Below are 26,077 nucleotides of genomic sequence, written 5' to 3' on the forward strand. Positions count from 1 at the left end.
TGCTGTTGTTAGAAATGGTGTGTCCTCAGGTTGTGCCTTGGGGAATTTGCTGCTGTCCTTTAAAAGGTTAGTTATGGAAGAGTGGACCCTTTCTGAGGACCACCATGCACCTTGTGGGTCCACGTGCAGGTGGGCAAGTGTAGATGGCAGAAATGTGGGGATGTACATTAGGAAGTTTAGAACTGGGTTTATGATTAAGCCTTAATTAAGCATTGGGACATACTATGTCCTTTCTGGGGTAGGAGGGTGAGGCATGCATGGTTGGGCCTCTGAAGTACCCATCTTCTGTGCTACTGGCTATCAGAAAAAGGAGGAGATAAAAGATGTAGGGGCATGTAATTACGAAATGGCTATAAATAGAGAAAAGGGAGCTGGGTTTGATAGCCAGTGGCAATATCCTGTAGCTGTGGCACAAGCAGAAGTAGTGTAAATAACAGAGATTAGTAAAAAGTACAGAGGAATAAAGAGTTAGATCATGATACTACATGACAGAGCAAGATCTGTCTGTAGCTTTAAAGAAATCTAAGTTCAACTAAGCTGTTATTTGCATGTCAGCAGGGAGCTGAAGTGGACATAGCTCAGGGAAGATTGCTGTGGAATACAGGACAAGCAGAAGGCGGCTTTAGAGCAGCAACAGTGGACAGACAGTTTATGGTAAACCAATAAAACATACTTATGTCTGAATCTGAAATTAGACTCTGAAAAATATGGTCTCAAGGCACCTGCTAAAGAGCTTAGCATTACTGGAATCTTAATAAATGACTCATGCTGTCATAATCTGATCCTGACATCAACTCTCCGTGCTGTATTTCTTCAGCTTTCAAGTGGGGGAAGGGGAAGTCTGCAAAGTCTTAGTAGAGACTGAGAGATGTAAATAGGCACTTAGGAGCCCACACAAGATATATTGGTAATTTCTGTATTGTCAGCTACTTTTCAAACCCAGCACAAATGAGACTTGAGCAGAAGAATTATGCAGCATCAGAAGAAATGGGAATTGCTCTTTACCTTTAAAATCTACGTGATACTGGAGGCTGTAGGTTCTGGCAGTCTCTGTTCAAGACTTCATGGCCAGCAGATGCGTGGAGCTGTGCTCCCCACTGGCTGTGATGCTGGGCTGACCTGTAAGTACGCACGGGTGCCCTGAGGGTGTCAGAACCTTTGCCCGTGAGCAACACGCTGTGAAGGTCGGAAGCATCTGAAGTCTGCTACTATCTCCCAATGTAGAGAACATGTGGTTTTCTTCTGTATCCAAAGGAAGACTTCAGTGGGAAGAGTAAGCACTCCAGATGAGTTACCAGCAGAAAATAGTGGTGATCTTTGATAGCATTGATGAACTCCTTATTCCTGGTGTTGCCTCTGACACAAACTTTCTTTTTGCTTTGGAAGAATCTTTCAACTTCATTGCTCTGGGGGTAGCAAGAACTTATTCTCTCCATAGAGACGTGTTGCAAATGAGATGTTCGTTAATTCTTTTAATCTATAAATGTAAAGTACTAAGGAGAAGTATTAATTATTAGTTTCCTCTACAGCAGTGTGATAATGTGCATTGCAAACCTCCGTTTGACGCAGTTCCTTCTATTTCCAGAACTTGAATGACAGTACTGTTAAAACTGCACCAGCAATTGGAAAATGTAGTGATGCTGAGCAAATTGAGGGGAAAGAGATGGCAAAGGATCAGCTTTTGAATCACAAATGTGCAGTGTGGGTCATTTTTTTTTTTTTTACTCAGTGTTGTTCATTTGGCCAGTATTCAGGGAAAGTTGAGATTTTATCCAACTTTTGGGTGAAGCCCTGTGGATACTGCAGTGCTCTGCACACAAAAGCCAGATTCTCGTACAAGAATAAATGCTTATTTTCCTGGTGTAGACCAGATGCAGGGCCAGTAAGGAACTACTAACTATGTTTTGTGTTTAAGAGAAAATCACAGCCCGAGGCCATAGTTCTTAGTGCATTTTAGAGCATACTGGCAACTTACTGTCGTGGGTTTGAAAATCAGCTTCTGCTCATGGTTTTTAGTAGGAAATCCTTGGAAATGCATAACTTACACTTTTATTTCCTGGTAGTTTTTCTCTTTTCCTTACTTTTTGCGCATGCTGGTGTTACTGGATACTTGAGCTTTCAGGCATTTTGCTCTCTCAGAAGATTAATGGCAGTGATATAAAACTACTGGGCTTTGCAAACAGGAGTGTATGAGTCTGGATGGTAAGGGGAGGGAATGGATCTCTGATAGAGTAAATCTGAAGATCGCCAGCCTTGACAGAAATACCTGGAATAACTTACTGCTTGTATCACTTTCCTTAACCTGCACTTTTGCATCCCACTGATTTCAACTTTACTTTTAAAGAAGGAGAATGGGTGCAAGGGAGACTTGCGTTATGCATCTAGAGGAAAGATAGCTGCAAAATGCTCAAAGAGGAAAACATAAATAACAAGTACATCTTTCAAAGCGTGGGGTAGGTGGTTTCTTTTTTCCTTCCCAATTCAGGGTCTTACAAATTAAATCATGTTAAAAAAAACCCAACACAAAACAAACCCCAGAACCACAAAACCCCCAAACAACCAACGAAAAAGCCCACTATCAGGCCTGGAAATCAAATCCCTGTTACGCAATGTAATGTTCTCCTATTTACTCCTCACTCTGTTGCAGACTGTTACAGAGGATTGTTTAAAAACGTTTCTATCATTCCTTTTCCTCCCCTCTCTGTTTTTGCTATTAAGAGTCACAGCTGCCCTTTGGTCTTTGAGCAGCAGCAGTCTGGACAGTTTGGAGTAGCAGTTTCATGTGTTAAACTTTGCTAGTAAATGGCTTGTAACAACATATAAGGATGGATCAATCCCAAAGGTGTTCAGCCTGAGGGGATTTTTGTTTGTTTCTTGTAGATACTGCAGTGGTGTCCTGGCCATGCCTTATGCTGTTGTGCAAGCAAGTGAATTACCTGACTGCATTCCTGGGGTCTTGGTCTCTCTTTCTTCATTTAGTACTTTTTAATCTATGGTTATAACTGCCCTAGGTGTGGAGTAACCTCTCCACTGGATACCTCTTGATCATGTTTGTGCCATACTGTAAGCCTCAAGCCTTTGGCTGACTTCTCCTTGGGCATCTTTCACCAAGCACCAAGTCTTCTGAGCTGTATCCCACATGCAGGGTATGGGTGTATAGTCATTATCTTTGTTACTAACCCCTGCAGCATGGGCTGGGAGAAACACACTGGGAGGCATTAGTCTGCTCTCCTGACCCAGCACAGCCACCCAGCCCGTCTGTTGGCCAGGGTGTCGTGGTCTCTGCTGTTCCTCTCAGTGGACTGATCCTTGACATCACTGCACCACGACCTTCTTCCTCTCTCCTTCTTCTTTGTCTTGTCACATTAGGACTTTGTATTTCTGAATCATTGTTGAATTAATTTCTTTGCTATACACCACTGCTATCTGGTATCAGCTCAGCAATCTTGCTGTGTTCTGGCTTTGGTTTTACTTTATCTCACAGGCTCTCATAGCCCACACTCTCTCACACTCACAGGAGGTGATAACTCCAGCTCATCACATTTCCCCCAGTAAATCAAGCTTGGGGATCAACAATATTTTCTTGTTCTTATCTTGCAAGTTCAGGATATGTGCTAGTTACAAAAGATGCACTAGATCACCCTCTGGCAGCCAGAGTGTGCATCACCCGCTCACTCTAAACATTGACACTGGGAAAAGAGCTCTTTACTACTTCGGCTATTTAATCCCACCATGCAGTATAGAGACACTTTGAAGATATGTGTCCCACCAAAATAAGTGGTGCTGCTTTTGGAGACAATCGTCCAATACAGAATTTTTGGCCAAAGCAACATCGTATTTTTTAAATCCTGTTAGGTAGCATGGAATAACGGATGTAGCAAGTCAGTTGTACAGGGAGATGTGCTCAACACAGGCTGATTAGAAGAAAGGAAAGAGGGAGGAACGGTTCAGTAACCCAGTGGAATCTTTGGTACTTAGATTCTGCTGATTTTAATGGATGTGCTGAGCTTTCAGGTGGTTTGGGGACTGCCTCAGCATTCCAGATCAGACTGTGCTTCAGAACAGGACCAAGAAAGAGTAGAAGCTGTGTGTGCTATGGAATTTACTATCAGATCATTCTGCACATGGATGTGAGACACACCTGCTTGGGTCATCCCCGAGGGCTGTGGACTCCGGAGGTGTGAGCCAGTCAAATGCATCCCCAGCTGCGGTGCATGCTAACAGAAGTACCTACTAACTCATCTCACACAGCTTTTGGCTTTCATTGGGTTCCTCCAGGAAATGTTGCAGCCTGTTAACCCATGGAAGAGTGCGTAGTCTTCTGCCAAGTTCAAGACCTGAACCAGCTTGTAGTATGATGCTGAGGAGACAGGAGCCAATGACTGCAGCCTAGATCCTGTATAAGTGAGGTGTCTGGGTGCTCAAGACAGTTCTTATGCTCAGTCAAGTGTTTGCATCTACAAACAATCATTCAGTCAGCTAAGATGTGGCAACTGTGGTACTTGGAGTGCTGTATCTACACAAAGAGCTGCCTGTAGTAGAGCACAGTCTTTGCTCATCTAATCTTGTGTCCCATCTCAGCCATACCTGTTGTTTGTTGCTTTGGTCAAAATACTCCTTGAGGGTTGAGGCAGGACAGCAGAAAGGAATAAAGCTGCCCTGTTACTTAGCCACGTTGGTCCCAAGAACAAGCAGACAATGTTGTTTTGTCCCAAGTCCCTTAACAGAGAGCCTGAGGAGAGATTTCACAATCATAAAAATGTAATTAGTCCCCAGTGCTTTGGGGAAATATGATTTCTTTTCCCATATCTTCTTATTGGGGGCAGAGGGGAGAATGGGAGGTTAATATATCTGAAAATAAAACATCTGGCTATGTCATTTTAAGAAGTCTGTTTTAGATAAGACTGTAGAGCAGTCAGTCTCTTCTGTACAGACAGCATTCATGCCAGGAGCAGTGGTAGATAGCAAGCACAACACGTTTTCCACAGTGTGTAGTCTCTGCTAACAAAAATGAGTAGCTGTGATACTAGCAGTTGAGAGTCAGTTCTGCTTTTAGGCTGGTTTTGGTTTAGGTAACCACTGAAGCTGTTCAGGATTTGAGGCCTGCTCAGACAACAGTGACTTGGTGTCTCTCCATGCTCTCCTGCAAGAACTTTGTTGGTAGAGGGGCTGTGTTAACCTGGGTGTTGAGCACTTCATCCAGAGAGGGCATCAGGCACATGGATGGACTGGCTCATCTTTTGTGAAGACTTCATAGCTTTAGCAAGAACCCTGGGGTGGTGGGAGGGAATGCACTTTGCCCTCCAGCTGACTGAGAAGTTTGTTGGAGGTGTAAAGAGTCTCTTCCACCCTGGAAATAGAGGGAGAGACCCACCCTTTCAAGTAACCCAGACGTCATGGACACTTTGTGTTAGTCCTCCATCTCAGCTGCTAACCTCAGCTCAGATCTGTCTGTGCTGCTGTAATGTCTTGTCTGCTGATGGTGACTGGGAACAGTAAGAACACTTGTCACAGTTGGATCTCCTGTGGGACACTTGGAATAATCTGAGTCTTCTTTTTTCGCCTTTACCCTCACTTAGATACAAGATATCCTTCCAAGTGGGCAGAGATGTTTGAAAGCGAAACAGAAAAGCGGTCCTGCTTTGTTCCTTGTTTCAGCCTACTCTCTTTTTGCTAAATATAGTGAACAGTTTCACACTTTTGGGAGATGAATTTTTAAAGTTTTTCCAAACTGACACGTTCTGGGGTCACATAAATCAAGTCTTGGACCCACCACAATTCCCACCTTCCATAGAAGATCAATTCTAGACATCAGCACCCTCCTTGTGAGTCTTCCACGTGGGAAAACTGATTTCTGCTTTCCTGTCCTCAGAGGAGCTTGGCTTAAGAATGCACTTGGAGAATGTGCCAGATGCTAAGCTGGTTGGTCACCCCATCACAGAGCAGTCTGAAGGGAGAGTGTGACCCATAAATAACAGGCACAGTATGAAGAAATACATACTATAAATACATGCTATAAATAACTGAGCATTGTGCATTTTCCAGGGCTGTAATATACTTGCAGGTTTTAGATGTTTTGTAACCTTTACCAGCAAGTCCCTCAGTGATCACAAAAACTACTTACATCCTTCATACATAACGTTGAAGTGGAGCATGTTTTCCCACTCCCCAAAATCAAGCGCTTGTCAGTGACAGATTGAGTTGGTTGTGTTCTGCCTTCCTCGTTGTTGTAGCAGTGTTTGCAAGAGGTGTGCATGTTACCAACCTCTGCCAGGGAAGCTTTTGGGAAAACTCTCTTAGGGCAGCCAAGACTAGCACAACCGCTGCTGGAGTAATTGTGTGCTTTGGTTTGGGTTTGGTCTGTTTTTCTGGATTGGCTGCCAACACAAAGAACCAAGGGAAAGAATTCCGAGCAAAATTTCAATTTTCTCCTTTTTTTCTTTCCTTGACAAATTAAAGAATAGGAATATTTCATTTCACCAAGCCCCTGAAGTGTTCCATTTCAGTCATTAAGAAAAGCAAGGGAAATGAAGGCTTAGACTTCAAACAAAGTGCCTGGGGGCTGTTCCTGGTTAGCAGCTCAGGGAGTGGACCCCTCATCCACGATGGAGGAGACCCTGCTCCAGCTCTTTCCTCTGCTGGAGAGCACTTGAACCTTCCCAGGAAGGTTTGCTAGGAACAGACTGTTCTGAGGATGGGATTAGGTGAAAAGTGAGTTGGAGGAGGCACAGGCTGGATGTAAAACCAAAAGTAAGCAAGGCTGAAAATCTGTTTCTTTGCTTTCAAGCTGCAATTCTGAAAACGAAACTGGACGATTTGCTTGTTTGTAATGGTTGGGAACACTGAAGAAAAGATATTTATATGAATTTTGGATGAATTTGTCACAATGGAAATTCATGTCTCTGTATCTTAAGAGTCCAGTTTTCTTAGCACATATGTTAAGATGTACCTTTATATGTACAGCATAAATTGCTGATAGTGATGCAGATGACCTGTTCCTTAGGACACACATGGATGTTTAAGAAGTGCCACTAAATGGATGTGTTCTTACTTGCTATGGCTCTTGTCTCTGCCTCCAAATTAACCTCTTTTCAGAAAACTAATAAATCCTGAGCAGGGCTGTTTCATATAACAGATATTTTAGTTTTCAGAGATATCTCCTTGGCCAGAAGACTGGATTGGAATGCCTCCTTGCAGCACTGTCTCAGCAGGTTTTGGTGACCAGCACCTTTTGGGATAGTGTCAGGATGGGCAGCCTTTGCTTTGAGCCTCCTGATGAAGCCTCCAGTCTTCACCCTAGGTTGCCCTGTGTAGTGTTTGATGGCATGTGGTCAGTACTGCCCTTGTGTACCTATCTAAATCACTGTCATCTGTATGTTCTGGCTGCAGATCGTTAGATGGCCGGCTCCAAGTGTCCCATCGGAAGGGTCTTCCCCATGTGATCTACTGCCGGCTGTGGAGATGGCCAGACCTTCATAGCCACCATGAGCTGCGGGCCATGGAGATGTGCGAGTATGCCTTTAACATGAAGAAGGATGAAGTCTGTGTGAATCCTTACCATTACCAAAGAGTGGAAACCCCAGGTACTGCTGGCCCCGAATGCAGATACCTCAGCTTCTCATTACCAGCATAAGGGATTTATAAGTGCATTTCAAAATTGAATAAAGCAGCAGGTGTAGGGTTTTAAAACCAAAGTGTATTTATTATTGATGCTAATCTCTTACTGTATGCAGCAGAATAATTTATGAATCTGCACTCAGGGGAAAAATACCATTTCAAATCGATAAAATCCAAGTTGAGCAGGTTGCCCTGTTGCCAGGTTCCTGATGTGGCATTCATTGTGTGCACACAAACAGCTCACACACATAGTAGATACAAGTATGAGCTGTGACAGTGCTGTACGTATCCCTAAGTGCTGGTATTAAATTAAGGATAAACTTAGTATTAAGTTGAAGTGGATCTAAGAATAGCTCCCAGCACAACTGAATTTCCTGTTCTGAAGTCTCCTGCCTCTGAGAGAGACTTTCATCTGGAACTGCAGATACTTCTGCTGCATGCTGGTACAAATCTGCAGAACCAGTCTGGATGTTTATGCTAATCCCACCTTGCTGTTTCATTTTATGTGAAATTTATTCCTTTGGAATCATGTGGTATAACTTCTCCTAAATGGGTTTTCAAGAAGACCAGTTTCTTTGCCTTACGAGGGGCAGACAGACTAGGTGTGCTCAGATAAGCACGTATCCTGTCCCCAGCTGAGGTATGTTAAGAATAGCATCTTTAACTGCTGCTATTTCAGAAGCAACTATCAAATTGTGTCCCTTAATTAGCGACTTAGGTGCTGCATGTATTTAAGGGTGTTACTCCAAACTGGTTTCTCTTCATTTTCTAGGGTTTCAGTCACTTTATTTTAAAGCTGTTCTGTTGTTTTCCTTTCCATTTGTGCAGTGTTACCTCCAGTGCTGGTGCCTCGGCACACAGAGATCCCAGCGGAGTTCCCGCCGTTAGACGATTATAGCCATTCTATTCCAGAGAACACTAACTTCCCAGCAGGTATTGAGCCACAGAGCAACTACATTCCAGGTACCATATATCTTCCATACAGCGAGCAGAGGGAAAAGGGTTGTATTGCACAGTGAATCGTGTCTGTATATGCCAAGCTGGATGATTGGAAAGTCTTTCTTTCCATCGTTACTATGAAGCTAAGGAGTGGGAACCTATACAGAAATAGATGAAAGCTGTAAATGTAGACACAGCAGTGCTGTTTATAGTTTAGTTTTGTTTTCTTTTCTTTAAACTCACCTCTTCACTAGCACATACTCAATTGATTGTAGAATCTAAAGCTGAATGTTCCCTCTGCATGGTTAGATTTGAATGAAATTCAGCCATTTTAGTTTGAGTAAAACTAAATTTCTGGTGGAATTGAGCTCTTCTATTTATGTATCTCTTTTACAAGCAATTTACACCTTATTTGCATGGAGAAGCTATGCAGCTGCACACCAGGAGAGGGAAAATATGTGGACAGAAAACTCTCTGCATGGCTTAAAGTTTGATGGGATTGAAAATCCGGATTTTTTTGTTTCCCCCTCCTCTGTTATTCACAAATACGTTACGACTGTCATCCTGGTCGTGCCAGCTCCTCCTTTCAGCAGCTTGAGGAGGAAACATACTAAAAAAGAAATTTAGCTGCTTGTGAATAGTAAAGTCAATGTTTTTGATGTCCGAAATCCAGACTTTGCATCCAGTTGCAATAATAGTATGATCATTTTGTGCTTCTAGAGACACCTCCTCCAGGCTATTTGAGTGAGGATGGAGAAACAAGTGACCACCAGATGAACCCCAGCATGGATGCAGGTAAGTCATCTTTTGCCATTTGCTGCAGCTTCCTATGTCACATCATAGACACTTACAAAGTTTTTCTTTGGGGCACTGAAGATCAGATGGTGGTTTGAGGTATTTTATCCCTATAGGAGTGCAAATTTAGCCTGACATCTCATGTAAAGCACATGGGAATAACTGTTGAAAACATCTTCTTGATTTGGGTGGTGTCACTACCCAAAAGACCCACTGAATCGGACCCTGAATTCTTACAACTTATGCTTGAAAAGCAAAACCACACCCTTGGTTAGAAACGCTGATGCTTTACAAGAGGGTTATGCAAATACATGGCACTTACAGAGAGACAGACGTGCAGAACCTAATTAATGCAAATACTGCACACAAATATCTTGGTTTCTGTGCATGTCTTCATCCGTAGAGCATACGTGGGATTCTAAAAGAGGCATGAATGATTTGCAGTCTTTCACCACACTTACACAGATGGAGGAAGGCAGTGTGGGTTTGTTTTTCTACATCAAACATAAGCCTATTGGCACAATCCATTTTAGTGCATACAATTATTGGTAATGTGGTTGACATGTGGAATGTATGTATGGCTTTTTGGAAAGTGGACTGGAATAGGATTGGCCTGGGAGATGCTATAAATACCCAGTTCAAGTTCGAATGCTGTATCTCTTTCTTGAGATGTCATGAACTTCCCTCTTTATAGAAAAACAAATTTCAAAGAAACCAGCAATACTCAGTGTGAGAGGAGAAGCAAAATGGGCTGTACCACCTCTGTGCATCCATGTGGCATCCAGAGACTGTGGAATCTGCTCTGGACATCCAAGTGCAGATACCTGAAATACGCACGCAATTTGTGGACCAAACTGAAATGATTTAGAAAAAAATTCTGACAGTTGTTTGGTCACAGCTGTGTAGCTCGGTCCAATACTCCATTCTCTCATAACCAGTAAGATTTATTGATATGAATTTTTGATGGTTATGAGTATGTTTGTGCCTAGTAATGTAAGATCATGCTGTTAAATGCCCAGCTAACTGTAGCTGTCATGATGGAACCTGGAGCTTTGATCACTGCAAGTAAAACAGACAACTGCCTGCTCAGTTTTGAAAATTAATGAAAATTAAGCTTAAGAGAATGCATTATGAAGATGCTTAGCAGTATTGCAGATGTAGCAAGCTGATATAAGTAACAGCATTTAGAAGCTCAAGTAATCAACATCACAGGAGCTGCTGGTGTCACAAAATGAGTCTGAAGTAAGAAGTGGGTTATCCCTCCTACAAGCCCAGGCAGAGCTGAAGATTTGCTGTAAGTGTTTTCCCTTGTGCAGATGCTGTACTAATAATTACAATGTCTTGATTTTCAGGTTCTCCAAACTTATCACCAAACCCCATGTCTCCAGCACACAATAATCTGGGTAAGCATGTGATCTTGAGAACGGTGTGTAATTACGGTCAAGGTAGTGACATTTTAATGATGATTATGTGCACTTTTGCTAAGGTTGTGAGCATTGTTGATGTTCCTTTCCACTAATCCTCTTTACCGTGATAACAGTGATTCACAGTAACTCTAGATGAAATACAGAAATCTGAACTTACGTGAGAGAGTTAAAGAAAAACCCAAGAAATGCTGGCAGACAAATAACAGAATGAGTGAAGGATTACAGCAAAAATACACTTATTTGACTACGTGAGTTTGCAAGGAATATGTCCATCTGTTTTGCTGGTGGTTTTGTGTTCTCCCAGTGAAACTATGAGTGCTGGGATTATGTCAGACCCCAGAGTAAGTCTACCTTAGGGGCATCCCTCCACCGCATAGGGATAAAGCAGCTCAGAGCCCTAGTGTCCCAGTGCCCTAAACCACTGGAAGAACTGGCCCAGGTGTGTAAGTTGTTATAGTATGAAATGGAGCATGAGCTGAGCAGAACGAAGTGGAGGTGGGTTGTGTGTGATTGGAGAGTCCAAATAAATGGAGAGAAGGTAGGAATTCTGGCGTATGGAAAAGCAGAGATGTCATGGACAGCCTTCTTTGAGCATTAGAGGTGTTTGTGGGGTCTTATGCTCAAATGAGCCTGGAACAGGGCCTTTACCTTTGCGGTACTATTAGAGGTTTTGTGGTTATCTGTGAGCCTCTGCTTCTGTCTCAAATGGCTCTGCCCTTTATTTTCATACCTACAGACATAAAACGTCTGATCTTCATCAGTTTGAGCTCTTACCCTATTTGCAATTGCTCTCAACGGTCTGTCATAAAAAGCACTCACAGTTCTGGCTAGCTGCAGGATCAGTTCTCTAAATGTTCATTAAGCCAGCAGACAGAGGCCACTTGAGATTACTCTTGAATAACCATGCCATAAAGTTTACATATGCTTTTAATCCTGGCACGGAGTACTTTGACACTGCTCCAAAATTTGTCAGTCATTGGCTGACTTGTGGATATCTTGGGGCTGTTGAAGAGGGGATTTCTTTTCTCCTCTTCTTTTTTTGCTCTCTTTTTCTTTCCTTTTAAAGCGTGAGATATATTGCCACAGTGCCACTAAATTTTTATTTGCTTTTAGCCATTAAAGCCTAAAAAGAGAATACGTGGCTGGCTTTTTTTTTATTTCCTTTTTTCTTTTTGGTTGAATCCGTTATGCTCCAATGTGCTGCTTAGGAATTGAGGAGAATTTCTAGCAATTTCTTTTCAACCTCAAAATAAAAAGCCCATCATACGCCACAAAACCAACCTGGCAAGTTGATTGTGGCGTCTGCCTTACATAAGGAGGAAAGGAGTTTCTAGGAAAGAGGCCCCAACGTGTATCTTCTAACAAGGACACTAGTTATTAACACTTGCTGCTCAGTGGATGGACCTGTCGGATGTCTAATGTGCTGTCTGGTGACAAAACCTAAGTAGGAGCAGGTGAAGCTGGTTAACCACAAAGAATCTCTTTGTAGTCTAAGGAGCAGACATCAGAAAAGCATTTGAGCTTTCCAACATTAAAATATACCTTTAAGTTTTGCAAAGCAAATATTTATTGCTTTTAGGCAAGAGCTTCCACCAATGAAGAACTTTTGTCTCTTTTAAAGATTTTATTGTCAGATTTTGCTACAAAATAATAAATGAAGAGGCATGTAGCTGAGCAACTCTTAAAGCTGTCAAATGACGAAACTGTCATCATTTCCCCCTCTCCTCTTGTGAGATCCCCACTGGAGCGCTGCATTCAGCTCTTGGGGCCCACAACACAAGAGGGACGTGGAGCTGTTGGAGTGAGTCCAGAGGAGGCCATGGAACTGCTGCGAGGGCTGGAGCAGCTCTGCTCTGGAGCCAGGCTGAGAGAGCTGGGCTGGGGCAGCTGGAGAAGAGAAGGCTCCTGAAGGGGAGACCTTAGAGCAGCTCCAGTGCCTAAAAGGCTCCAGGAAACCTGGAGAGGGGCTTTGGACAAGGGCCTGTAGGGACAGGCCAAGGGGAATGGCTTGAACCTGCCAGAGGGGAGACTGAGATGAGCTCTGGGGCAGAAGCTCTTCCCTGGGAGGGGGCTGAGGCGCTGGCACAGGGTGCCCAGAGGAGCTGTGGCTGGCCCATCCCTGGCCGGGCTTGGAGCAACCTGCTCTAGTGGAAGGTGTCCCTTCCCGTGGCAGGGTTTGGAGCTGGATGATAATGGCCTGCAGTGCTCCTGCGCTTGCTGCGCTATAGGATTCTGTGGATAAGCAGAATGCTTAAGTGTCTCGGGCTGTACTTTGATCTGCAGAAGTTTGATCAGGCTTTCTCTCTGTATTTGTTAAGAAAATGGAATAGAAATTTAAACAACACAATGGTGTGCAATGAGGGTAATGAGCAGCAAGCTCCCAGCAGCAGTGCAGTATTGCTGTAAAGAAAATAACATCACAGCATTGATGTCCATTTATTTGACCAGAACTACTTGAAGCTTTTAAGACAGTTTACTTAGTGTAAGCTGAACTTTGGACTTAAATCCCATGGCCATATTCCAGAGCATTACAGAGGCAATGAACTGGGGCCAAACCAAGTAAGACAATGGAAGCAAGGTTTGTTTGAGGTGCAGGGTATGTATTTCAGCATAAAGCTGTAAGACTGTAGTAGGGGATTGAAGGAACTCAGGGAGTTTCATCTTTCCATTCACGGGCACAAAAGTGTTGCAAGGTAACATATTGGGATTTATTTTTTGACTCCTTTCAGCTCATGCTATCAAATTCTCAGTTGTCAAACATAAGCTTTAAATGGAAGTTACAGATATCCAGCGATCTCTTCTGTATCACTGAAATACAAACTGGAGAAGATACAGAAAACAACCAAAATGAGAGTTGCCAGCATTATATGGACATTTGGGATGAAGTCAGGGAGTTGACACTGGCCAAGGGCCAGGCCTGTGGTTGCATGCACATTGTTATTTTGGAGCGAGGCAGTCCCTTGGTGTGCAGGAAATCCATTGTCAGTGTTTGCTCCGCAAAAGACTTGACGCAAAAGCTGTAAGTGAAATAAGCACATCCCCTACGGTCAAATCTATCAGGAACATAAGCCTCTGTTCCTCTCTGTGTTGAAACACCATTTCCCAAAGCAGAGAACAGACAGCCCTTCTCAAAGTGTACAGAGGGGAAGGGAGCATGCACACCTATTCATCTTTTGTTCCTGGGGGAGTTAGAATTAATGTGCCTGCAACTAATCCAGTTGGATATTACAGATGAGTAACTTCTGATGTGTATCAGAAGCACAGGCTTAAATTAAGAGAACAACCACTCTTCTGCTTCGAGCACACGCTGAAGCCAGTAGACTTTTTTTCCTCCACAGCTGAATGAGATGACCTTTGAAGGTCCCTTCCAACCCAAACTGTTCTGTGTTTCTATGAATAGCTAGTACTTTTGTCTTGTAGGGAAGATGCAATATGGGTAGCATCCCAGTACTCAGTGGACACTTGGGAAAGCAAAGCTGTAGTTGAACCAAGCTTGAAATTGTATGGAGGTCATTCAGACAGGGTTTGCTTGGGTTTAATGCATCATGTTTTATTTGATTGTATACCCCCTCAGGATTCTTTGGCTTTAGCAGAGCTACATTCTCTTGCTTTACCCCAAACACTAAATCCATAAATTGAACATGAATATTCAGCACAGCTCTTACACAAGAGGAAACATGCCCATCCCCTGACAGCTTAAGCTGAAGCCTAAGCCCACAAATCACAGCAGAAAGCAGCACCACTAAAAGCTTGGTTGCATTTTTTTAGAGACCAGGTTTTCTTCAAAATAGGGTTTGTCGGTTTGTGTCTTTCCTCAAGTCGCAAATAAGCTGGAAATAACATTTCTGTACATCCTTCAGTGGGGAATCCACAGTTCCCTTGAGGGGCAAGCAAGCGGAGGTGGTTTCTGAAGGGCAGGACCACGAAACCATAGAGAGCAATAAAGGCCTCAGTGGTTTTATAACTTAAATAGTACCAATCCGAGGACGTAACTTAAGGATTTAAAAGAGTCGATTTGATTTTACTGGAGCTGAGCAGCCTTACAGTGAGAAAGGCACTTGCTGTGGAATAAGGGCACGGTCGTGTGGAACACAAGCTGTTTTCTTACCTGGGTGGACACACGTTAAGAGGCTCAGGTTAGTGCTGGTATTTGCTGGACCTCTAATCAAATCCTGCTGTGGGCCCCACCTGCTAATGGATGAAATGAGGCTGGTATTGGAGAAATATTCCTGATGTGGCCATTTCCAGTGGGAAAACTATATATGTCATACAAGAGACGAAGGCAGAGCCACTAAACTTACAGAATCCTGGTTTGTGTTGGAAGGGACCTTAGATCTCATCCAGTTCCAACCCCCTGCCACGGTCAGGGACACCTTCCACTAGAGCAGGTTGCTCCAAGCCCCATGTTCAGTATCATTTGTGTGTATCAGGAGAGGGACCTCCTTTAAGCTATAAAGATGTTTAAAATGGGGCAATCTGCTCACCAGATCTCTTAAATTGCTGTAGAGACCCCTGTTGTATTGAGCTGCCTTCTGTTAGCTTTCACTTTGAGCATGATGTCCTTTTCCGTAAGAGGAAGATATGTTGTTTCTTTTGTGGGCGTAATGTGTGGAGGAGAGCAGGAACACGGGGCTTTGCTTGTGATAGAGCATTTTTCTTTTCAATGATATAATTAGGGAAGAGATTGTGAAAGATGTGGGGAATGGGTATAGGCTTCAAAATTCACAGACTTTGAAGCTCTGCTAAGGATTACAGAGTTCCCCAGAATGCACTTTTATTCAGTTCCTTATTTGCTGCCAGCAAAGCTTCTAACAAAGCAGAAACCAAAGGGTTTTTCTGGTTATTAGCTACTTTGGGAACTGATACACCACAGTACAGAGAGGAAACCAACATGGCTTTTGGCTGCTTCAGCCTGCTTCTAAAGGAGTAACAGCAGGTACCAGATGAGAAATGACTCTCAAACCTCTGTTGAGACACTCTCCTCAGGGTGAGAGGAGGCTGGGGTAGTAAAAACCTGTCTTTGATTTTTTTGTAGCTGATCTCTTAAGCCCCAGATTCGCCTGAGCCTTGCAGGAGCAACAGATGGGAAAGCCTATGGAAAAACCTGGGGTTTGCTGCTTGATGTTAACTCTCTGGCCAGATGGGAAGCTGTTCTCTTCTGCTTTTAAGCACCATTCGAATGGAGATGAAGCGATAAGCTGGGGGAGGACTGGAGGGAATTCTCTTGCTTTTATTTCTTGCTCTGAATGAGGGGAATGGAGCACTTATCAGCTCAGTCTGCTCTCTGCTTCCTCTGCTCAGCAGATTCTTGGCTTGCAGCAGGACTGGGCATCATCTAGTGCAGTATTTCCAAGAAATTTGACTTGAGCCTTCCTCTGCTGAAACCACATTGGCTTCAGTGGGAGCAGTTAAATCATTCGATGCCATTTGAATGTCCCACCTTTCTTGTGGATGAAGTATTGACTTCCTGAGACTGCCTCAGCCTCAGTCTGCTCATGAACTTGAGTCCACAGGCGGAGTCAGACCGTGAGCCCAACAAAAGAGATGTGCCATCGTCCAGTGAGGAAATGCATTTTCTGTTGATAATTTGAGATCAAGTGCACTGGAAGAAAGCATCTAATTTTTAAATCGCTTTAATGCCCATATAACATACAATTTAGTGCATGTTTCAGACAACTCTACTGGTTTCACCAGTGCCAGGGAGATCACAGAGTCAGTAAGAATGAAAGTTGGACTTGCTGCTTAGTTTAAGTGCAGAGCAAGAGGGTTCTGGAGACCTGTGTTGGTGAAAGCAGGTTTGTGGTCTGCGCTGTCTAAGGTTTTCTGTTTCTTTCTTTTCACTCGTTGGTACTGGCTGTCTAAAAGTGATCCCACATTTTGTAGTAAAGTTAACTGTATTTTTACATTCTCTCCAAGTATGAAGATAATTAAGTGACACCTCACTTGCTAAGTGACTAATATCTTCGACTGCATTTGTTCCATGTGCCAAAAGCTCCAGGGTGATGTAACTTTCTAGCTGCGGTCCATTAAAATCTGTCAAGTAATTAAAGTTTGGTGATTAAAGTAAGCCCAAGGAATGAGGCAGAACAATATTCTAAAACAGTCGTTTTTTTCATCCTCCCCCTTCCCTTCCCGAGGGCCTGTGATTCATTTTGCAGCTTCTTTTGTGCAGATCTGCAGCCTGTTACCTACTGCGAGCCGGCGTTCTGGTGCTCGATATCCTACTATGAACTCAACCAGCGAGTGGGAGAGACTTTCCACGCCTCTCAGCCCTCTATGACCGTGGATGGTTTCACTGACCCATCTAACTCGGAACGTTTCTGCCTTGGTTTACTGTCCAACGTGAACAGAAACGCAGCAGTGGAGCTCACGAGACGACACATTGGTAATTGCTGTTTCCTTGGGTTAGCGGGTGTCTTTCAAGATGGAAGGTGGAGACCTGCATGTAAAGCTTTTTATTTAGCTGACTGGCACACAGCTTGCTCGGTTTTAGAACACTGCATGTAACAGAGACAGAGATTAAACTTTCACATGCACTCTTCCGTCTTTGGATGGATGTTAGTGGTGATCTTGTGAATTCCTCCCCCCCCCCCCTTCACTATTTTAGTTTCTGACTGTTTCTTTTATAAATGGAAACTTAGTTCCTTGATTCTCATCTCAGTTTCCACTTTTCTTGCTTGTACTTCAAGGTAACATTCAATTTTGTTTTCAGTTGAACTTGCACTAAATAGAATATCCCAAACTTACACACTTTTAATAAAAGGCAAAAATTGCTTATGCTTTGCTGTGTTTTCTGCTGACTTCTATCAAAAATGAACCTTTTTGTCCTATTCTTGCTCCCCTTTACACCCTTTCCTGAGCAGTAAACTTCGTAGAGGAGGATCTTTCCTTGTTTCTAACATGACTTCTAGCACCAAAAAACCCCCAAGCCCTCAAAAACTCACCAAGATTCAGAACTTAGTCTTTAAATTCAGCAGGCTCCGTATGCTTTATGGAAGAATGGAAGCAAGATATTCAAATAGGAATATAAGATGACAGCAAGTGTTTATTTGAGCAACAAAGATGTCTTGGTGAAATTTGTTTCTTTATTAACTGAGATTTTAATAATTTGTGCAAACTCCTATGGGAAATGTACGTTTGTCCTTGTATACAATGTCATCTCAAGCAAGAGGCAATGGTTTGAAAACGTTGTATAATTTAATTCCAAATCACTAACTAAATAAGCAAACAGTTGTATCCAGCTGCGATGACTTTCAGAAAAGGCTGAAAACCATATGTTAACTGATAGAATGTTCATCTGGAAAATATCAGAGACATCTCTGTTTGGAGTAAGCAGTCTGTGAGGTGGTAAACGCATGCAGGCTGGCTGTGATTGACAGTGGGGCCAGAGGGTACAATTCTGACTTTATAAATTGGTCCTCCTGCCTTCCTCAGCTCAACCCGCTCACAGAGCAGATTTATTGCTCCCTAATGGGAGTTCAGCTGTGCTTTGAGAGCTGCCTCATGCAGAGGTGTCTACGTCTCTACCAGCTCTTCTTGCAGATAATTGTTCTAAGCTAAACCAGAGCTGTGCTGTGTGTTTCCTAGGAAGAGGAGTAAGACTCTACTACATTGGTGGAGAGGTGTTTGCCGAGTGCCTTAGCGACAGTGCCATTTTTGTCCAGTCTCCCAACTGCAACCAACGCTACGGCTGGCACCCAGCTACAGTTTGCAAGATTCCACCAGGTAAGGAAGGATGCCTGGTCTGTGATCCTACACGGGCCTCCCCCTTTGCAGATGAGGACTTGCTGTGGAAAGCCAGCTCTTGGTGAAGGTGGGCATGGTTTTGCTGACCTTGGTTCTTGGCAATAATCAGAAACTTTTACCCTGTTTATAAGCAACTTGACAACTCAAGCAGGGCATTTTCTTGTAGCATAAAGAATGAAGGTACTGATAAAAGAAGCTACTGCATCTGCTCCATTAAGTGTTTGCACTACATTTTACAGGTAGGAAGAAACAGTACTCCAGGATTTAAGCTGAACTAAGCAGAATCTGCCACTTGTTCCATGCAGTGTTTTATCAGCCCAGTACTGTGTTATAATTGTGATAGCCATGCTTGTAATTTGGTTTGTACCTTAAAGTAAAAGTCTACAATGTAAAATTTTTTTCTTCATTTAGATTCACCCATAATAAATTTAAATTGATACTTTTTACTGTTCTGTAGTAAAACCTCCCCCATCCTTTCTGAATTTACATTCATTCTAGGGAAATCTCATTTGCAGGCACCTTGCAAACGTCTGTCGAAAGTGTGCTGGAAGATTACAAGAGAATTTATTGCATCTCTCTAGGAAGAAAATACTTCTTTTGTTAGATACAAGCAAAAGAGTTAGTATGAGAGGATGCCATTTGAAATGGAATTTAGCTGGGCTTACAGAAGCTGATTTTTTTACAGTTGAAAGTATGTGTCTATTTAAAAACTAACCATTTTTGCTTAGAAATATTTGAATAAAGATTGTCTTTCTTTTGAGAAGAGATCCACACACTCCAGGCTCTGGCCCATCTTAATGGGTTTCCTTTCTCAGATACTTAGGAAGCAGCTGCCAGTGTTGCAAACATGACTTAATTCTCCAGCCACATCACAAGAGTCCACCCGGCTGGAGTCAACATCTGAAGACATAAACAACCCACATTTCCGCTGCAGATTCATCTAAGGCACATGTTTTGGACTCCAGCTCTCCCTCCTTTTGCCACAGCCTTTGGCCACCTTCTCAGACTCATTTTCAAATCTCTGCTCGGTTTGAAGCAGTTTCTTCATTCCCTTGTTGACAGGATGGAGTTGTACCCACTCCTCCTAGGCACAGTCCTGGAGGAACCTGTTCCCAGCCTGTCCTGGAGTCTGAAGAGCTTGGCAAGCAGATCCTGATCAAGTTTTATGGTTTCTTTGCAATAGCTCTGCCCAGTCAAGCCCCAGTGCTCTCACCCTTCTTATTTCCCCACCTTGGTGTCCAGTATGCCTGACACAGCATCCCTTCAAACCCTCTGCAAGATACGTGGCTCTTGGGCTGTGCTTTTTTATGGTCTCAGAAATGGCTGGTTGGTTCTGCAGCTGCTGAGCTGTTGCATGTGGTTACACTTTGCTATATGCAGTTCGACCCAAAACAGATGACAGTATGAGTCCAGCCCAGGAGAGTAGGCTTAGAAGTGATTTTAGCAAACTACAATTCATCACAGTCCAAATGGTTGTTTTTCAGACTTGGCCCATATGTGATCCCAAATGAGCATTATTTGTGCGCCAAGTCTCCGAGTTTAACTTGTTTATGGTTAACTGAGAGAAAGCAAGAGCAGCAATGCTTTTTTTTAAGAGTTGTGTATTTATTTATGTATTTAAACTGAGGGATGTTGTTATATTTCAATACTTTATCACCTCAGAACTGTTGGATCATAAAATCACAGGCTGGTTTGTGTTGGAAGGGACCTTAAAGCTCCTCCAGCTCCAACCCCTGCCACGGGCAGGGACACCTTCCACTAGAGCAGGTTGCTCCAAGCCCCTGTGTCCAACCTGGCCTTGAACACTGCCAGGGATGGGGCAGCCACAGCTTCTCTGGGCACCCTGTGCCAGCGCCTCAGCACCCTCACAGGGAAGAGCTTCTGCCCAAGAGCTCATCTCAATCTCCCCTCTGGCAGGTTAAAGCCATTGCCCCTTGTCCTTGTAAAGAATCCCTCTCCAGCTTTGTTGTCAGCCCCATTAGGTGCTGGAAGGCTGTTGGATAAGTTGTTCTCAGTCTTTTAGCTGAGTCTAAACACTGGGGGGAAAAGTCAAATTTTAGAAGTTGTTCCTTAGGCACTGGCTGAATTTAGGAGAGGATTACAGCAGAAGCAGCGCTGCTGTCAGCCTTTATAACCCTGGATTTCTGGCTTGCCAGAGCAGTTCCACTTCAGAACTTCTCCATTACTTCTGCTGATGGCCCACATGTAAATCCAGCAGCAGTGAGTTCTTGGGTTTAGCCTGTGCATTCCTTTCTTTTCAGGCCCTTTAGCAATTGCTCTTCTGAAGTGTTATGGTCCTAGTTAGGCTTCTAAATTACAGTGTGAGGGAAATGATTGTAAAGGAGATAGAGGAAGGTTCCATATGCAGATCCTAAGTCTGGTCTCATAGATCTCAATCTGCTGTGTGGGCTCTAGCATTCATCATTCTCTGTCTAACATGGTTTTCTTCCTTTTCAGCATATGAGCGGTGGAAATGTGGCAACCTTGATTCCTGTTTCTGAAATGCTGTGTTTAAACAGTCTGTGTACAGTATCACGTGTTCTGAGGATATGGGAGAGCAGCACAGTTTCTTTCCATCCTTAGAGATGGCTTTCTTAATCTAGTTAAGCTAATGCCTTGTTCCTGTCATGTTGTTTTCTCACAGGATGTAACTTGAAGATTTTTAACAACCAGGAATTTGCCGCTCTCTTGGCTCAGTCTGTGAATCAGGGCTTCGAAGCTGTGTACCAGCTGACCAGGATGTGCACGATTCGGATGAGCTTTGTCAAGGGATGGGGAGCAGAATATAGGTGAGACCCTACAAATGAAACTCTAGTGCTTGCCACTGCACCCCTGTGTTCCACAGCTTAGGACAGTGTCCTACAAAGCTACTTTACTCAGCTTTTAAGTAGAGGGGAATTAGCACAGCGTCTCTTCAGTAGTGCAAATCATAGCATCATGGAATGGTTTGTGTTGAAGGGACCTCAAAGCTCCTCCAACTCCAACCCCTGCCCCGGGCAGGGACACCTTCCACTAGAGCAGGTTGCTTCAAGCCCCTGTGTCCAGCCTGGCCTTGAACACTGCCAGGGATGGGGCAGCCACAGCTTCTCTGGGCAACCACCCGCGTAGTAGAGAATCATACTATACACCAGAGAAGACCACATGTATTTGGGCACAGTGTTCTATGAACCAAGAGCTTTACCTGAAGCACAGCAGATAAATCCAGATGACCTGTGTAGGAACTATTACTTTGGTTTTTCTTTAAATTAGATTTATATTTGATAGTTTGAGTGTCTTACAACTACGCTGTTATCAGGCAGGATCAGTGTTGAGTGCTTCCTAATAGACATGGGTTGGGTTTGATGCTTCCTTTATCAGAAACTAACAGAGTTAAAGTAAAAGCAGATTGGTTTGAAAATATATATATGGAAGAACTGTTAAGACTTGCTGCACAATTATAGTTAAAATTCCTCATCCTTTCCTTAGTGCTTGTCGTAGGGCAATTGCTTCAATGTGACCGGAGGCAGTGGGATAAACAGGGTTACAATTTTTACAGTGAATATTGAAGCTAAAAAAGGGGATGTGGTGCAGGGTCTGGTGGTTATTCTGACGACACAGGGGACGGGGGACATGGTGCAAGGGATGAGAGCTCCGTGGCTGGTGTTGCTGTCGCTCCTCAGCCAGCCAGTGTCCCTGGGTAGCAATGGGACTGAAATCAGCGTTTAATATTACAAGCAAGAGAGATGAAATTCGTTGGAAAATTAATGTTGTTTTACGAGAGCTGGCAAAGATTTAAGCCAAATGTGATTTTGAAATACTGACTCGAGTGTGTACCCTTTAAATCTGTGGCCTTCCTTGAAGATCCGGGGCAGCCCCTGCCTCCCCGAGCCGCAGGGCTGTCTGCCCGTGCTCCCCTTGCGCGGCTGCCGTAGTATCAGCTGGAGCCTGCGCCCTGCACGTTACTCTCCCACTTTCTTCATTTCTCCAGATGTTTGGAGTCCATTTTGTTTTGAAATTGTCCTGCACCCGGGCCAGAGCATTCAGCCCTGGCTCACAGCCACGCTCCTAATGAAACCCAGATGAGCATGACTTACGGAAAGTCAACTATCTCATTAGAGCATTGGAGTCAGTGAAACCCTATGCTTGCACTGACTGCGCCGAAGCTGCTCTCTTGCTCCTTCATTTCCTTGCCACAAAATACTACATCTAATTGCCTTTGTCAGAGCACGTTTGTTTGTTGAACTGATTCATGCATGAGAATGGTACTGCATGAGCGGCATCCAGAGTGCTGTTCCAGTGATTTCTGGTTCAGCTCTTTGGCCGTTGGAGCAGTCTAACTGGTGGGGTGTTTAGTGCTCTGGTGTGCCAGGGATTTGGTGGAGGGAAGGGGGGGAAGCCAATTGCACAAGCAGCCCATGATACAGACTTTCTCCTTTGTGCAGTGAGAGCCCACAGGCTGAAGGTGTGGATGGGGAGCTTTGAGGGTTGCCTTTTGGGAAGGCTGGAGTCAATAGGTTGGTCATCTTGGTGGGAAGGCTGAGTGAAGTTGCCCTGATACATTTGCAGAGGGCAGAAGTGCAGCAGCCCCATGGGGAGTGGGTCTCTGTATGGTGTTGCCAGAAGGGTTGTTGGATGGCTCACACTGGTTTCAGGCAGCAAAGGGGAATGCTTTGTGCTAAGTTAAGGGAGACTAGGTTTTCCTTGGACCTGGGAGGCTTGTGTGCTTTGCTGACAGAGTGAGAGGTGCTCCACTCCCTGTCCTGCAGTCCTCTTGCCTTGAGACACCCTTTAATGTAGAAGACTTCACCACATGAAGTGGCTGCATAGGCCAGGCCCTGTCGTACACCCACTCCTGGGCATGGCCTGAGCGGGAATGGCTGGGGTGCATCAGGGGTCTGCTTCCATCCTCAGTTCAAAGGAAGAGAAGTGTGGATTCATCAGCAGGACGGGTCAAAGCCCTGTAGAGCTGTGCCCGGAGCCCGATAAGGGGCAGCGGGGTGGTGGGAGCCCAGGGCAGCCTCCCAGAGCAGAGGGTCCCCTTTGCAGCAGCGGTTTGTCCCTGGGCCCCACAGACTTTGCCTTCTCCCTCCCACAGGCAGATTCCAAGGACAGCTTCTGTGGGAAGTGAGGGTGTCAACCAAGGCTGTTTCCAGGCTGGTTCTCTCTCTTCGTAATCTTCCTCCTCCACAGCAGCTGTCCCTGCCTCTGTGCCTGGAACAAGGCTTAGGCCATCCCTCGGCAGAGGAGGGAGAGCCCTGTGCCCTGTGCCTTGGCCTCCCTTCCCTTCCTCCACATCCCTCCCTGCTCTACCATCTGGAGACACTCCATGGGGTCTGGCCTCAGGGAGAGTAACAGAGAGGGGGACAGGAGAGGGGGAAGGTGCTTTGTGGCAGGGGGTGTGCAGTGACCCAGCAATACAGCCCCCTCTGCTCTGCAGCCGCATCCACCAGCTCTGGAGGGATTTTAAAACATGTTTTATTACCACATTTCTGCTTTTCTGAGAGAGTTTGCAACCTTTTACAGTCAGCAGCATTTCTGCTGCTTTCCAGGCAGCCGAGCAAGCACAGGTCTGTTGGAGAGGCCCTACACAGCACATGTAGAGTAGGGTTCAACCATCCAGCACATGCTCCTGAGCTGTGCAGAAAGGCTGCTCAGCAGCAGCTCCAACTGCACAGGGGCTGCAGGGGAGAGTCCAAAAGGCTGCCCGGGGATCTCTTCGGCACTTCTATGTTCTACCAGAACATACAGATAAGGTAAAATTGGCTTATAGACAGGGACATTTAACTTACTTGGTAACATGCTTTGGTGTTGTCTAATCAGGAGAGGCAAACTGAGGTCTGTAAAAGAACACTGAAGAATTTTTCTTAGGTAAACACGTTCCATTCCATTCAGGGAGTCCGATGCTGCTTGTTTTCAGGGATCTGGGTAGTAAATAGGCTGTGAGCGAGCTGCTCCTTTGGGATCGTAAGAAACGTAAAGAGGAAAGGTAGGGATTTTAAAAGCAGTTGGCAGTGAAGGCCAGAAGCGTGTTACAGAGGAGAGAGACATTCCTTTGGCCTCGCATGCAAGACTATTGTCTAAGCAGGAAAGAATGCTTCAGTAGCTGTAAAACCTCTTCACATTTGTAAAGTTTTGTTCTCTTTTTCCTCTTCTCTCCCCACTGCCCCTCTTTCTCGCAGGCGGCAGACTGTGACCAGTACTCCCTGCTGGATTGAGCTGCATCTCAACGGTCCTTTGCAGTGGCTGGACAAGGTCCTCACACAAATGGGCTCCCCGAGCATTCGCTGTTCCAGCGTCTCCTAAGGAAGCATCTCCTGGGGATGGGTGGGGGGAGCAAAGACTGGAAAATGGAATTGGCTTAACCCTTGGTAAAACACATAGTAAACTAATTCCCAGTTATCGAAGTGATGAGAAAACAATCTGCTAAAAAGGAAGCGGGTTTGCTTTGTTTTGTTTTGTTTTCTATAAACTAAATACCCATTTAAGCCACTTCCACTGAACCCATTAGCACTTTGGTTCCAGCACTCTGGGCCTTTGCAGTTAGAATTTGAGGCTGAAGTTTGTCATGATGAAGAACTGGACTTTGTTTCAGCAGAGGGGAGGCAGTGCTCTGCCTCCAGCCACCCGCTCCACGCTGCTGTGAGCACTCGGGAACTGCCGAGGGGTCAGAGGAAGCTTCCCATTTGCCTCACACAGCTCCAGGCTCCTGTCGTGCAGCGCCTCTGAAAAGCCAGATACCGTGGGACTTCGGGATGAGTCTTTCTTGTGCATTCCCATCACCACCCACCCAATCCCTGCCTGTCCTCCCTGGGACTGCAGCAGGAAGGGGGAAAAGGAAGCGGCTAAAGCACACAAAAGAACTAATTCCCCCAATAATGCTCCAAAAAGGAATGAATTTCCAACGCTGGACTCCTAACAAGGAGACAGAGTCTTGTTCCACGCCTGAGCGATGCAGCTGATACCCTGATGGTCTCAGACTGGATTGACAAGAAGTAAAAGGACAAACTGAAGGCTCCTCTGATAGTGCTGCAGAGATGTTTGACTTGAGCTGCTCACAGACAGACATTCGTCACGTGGAGAGCTCTGCCTGGCTAAGTTAAGCCTTCATTACCCTGCAGTCGGGGTGCATTAACCACCAAAAATCTGCATTCTGTTTTCTCAGTCTGTTGGATGGGATCTGCCACTTCTGGAGACTTCAGGGCTTCATGACTTCAGTGTCCAGGTCTGCTCTAGTGATGGGAGTGAACAGGCCCTCACGGCTGCTTTCAGCATACGCAGTTGAATAGGTAGTCTCATGCTGTCACATGTGACTGCACATGAACCAGGACATCTCAGACACAAATCCCCTCTGTTTAAAACGTATTTCAGCTGATTCAGATGCTCTGAGATGTGCTTTTGCCTGGAGAAATTGCGAGAGAGTGTATTTACTTGTATTATAAAATGTTCATTGTAAACATACATGCTCCAGATTGTTTAATATTTTTTTCCCTGCAGCGACTGTCATGGCAAACAACTCCCACAACTGGAAAAAAACAACCCTCAGCACTTGTTTTTATGGTTCACATTTGCCAAAT

General features: G+C 44.5%; 1 protein-coding gene across 1 annotated transcript in view; it reads left to right on the plus strand.

Annotated features, from left to right (window-relative positions):
* SMAD3 (SMAD family member 3) overlaps positions 1–25,003 on the plus strand; it is a 69,073-nt gene extending 44,070 nt beyond the window's left edge. The window contains exons 2-9 of the mRNA XM_010020081.1: positions 7,390–7,583; positions 8,446–8,580; positions 9,277–9,351; positions 10,704–10,754; positions 16,951–17,163; positions 18,366–18,503; positions 21,169–21,313; positions 24,683–25,003. Coding sequence (XP_010018383.1) covers positions 7,390–7,583; positions 8,446–8,580; positions 9,277–9,351; positions 10,704–10,754; positions 16,951–17,163; positions 18,366–18,503; positions 21,169–21,313; positions 24,683–24,806 — 1,075 coding nt within the window. The 3' untranslated portion in view covers positions 24,807–25,003. The remainder of the gene's footprint in view (positions 1–7,389; positions 7,584–8,445; positions 8,581–9,276; positions 9,352–10,703; positions 10,755–16,950; positions 17,164–18,365; positions 18,504–21,168; positions 21,314–24,682) is intronic.
* Positions 25,004–26,077: the final 1,074 nt, after the last annotated feature.

This window comes from Nestor notabilis, unplaced genomic scaffold (genome assembly GCF_000696875.1).
Source record: "Nestor notabilis isolate BGI_N333 unplaced genomic scaffold, ASM69687v1 scaffold12980, whole genome shotgun sequence".
Taxonomy (NCBI): domain Eukaryota; kingdom Metazoa; phylum Chordata; class Aves; order Psittaciformes; family Psittacidae; genus Nestor; species Nestor notabilis.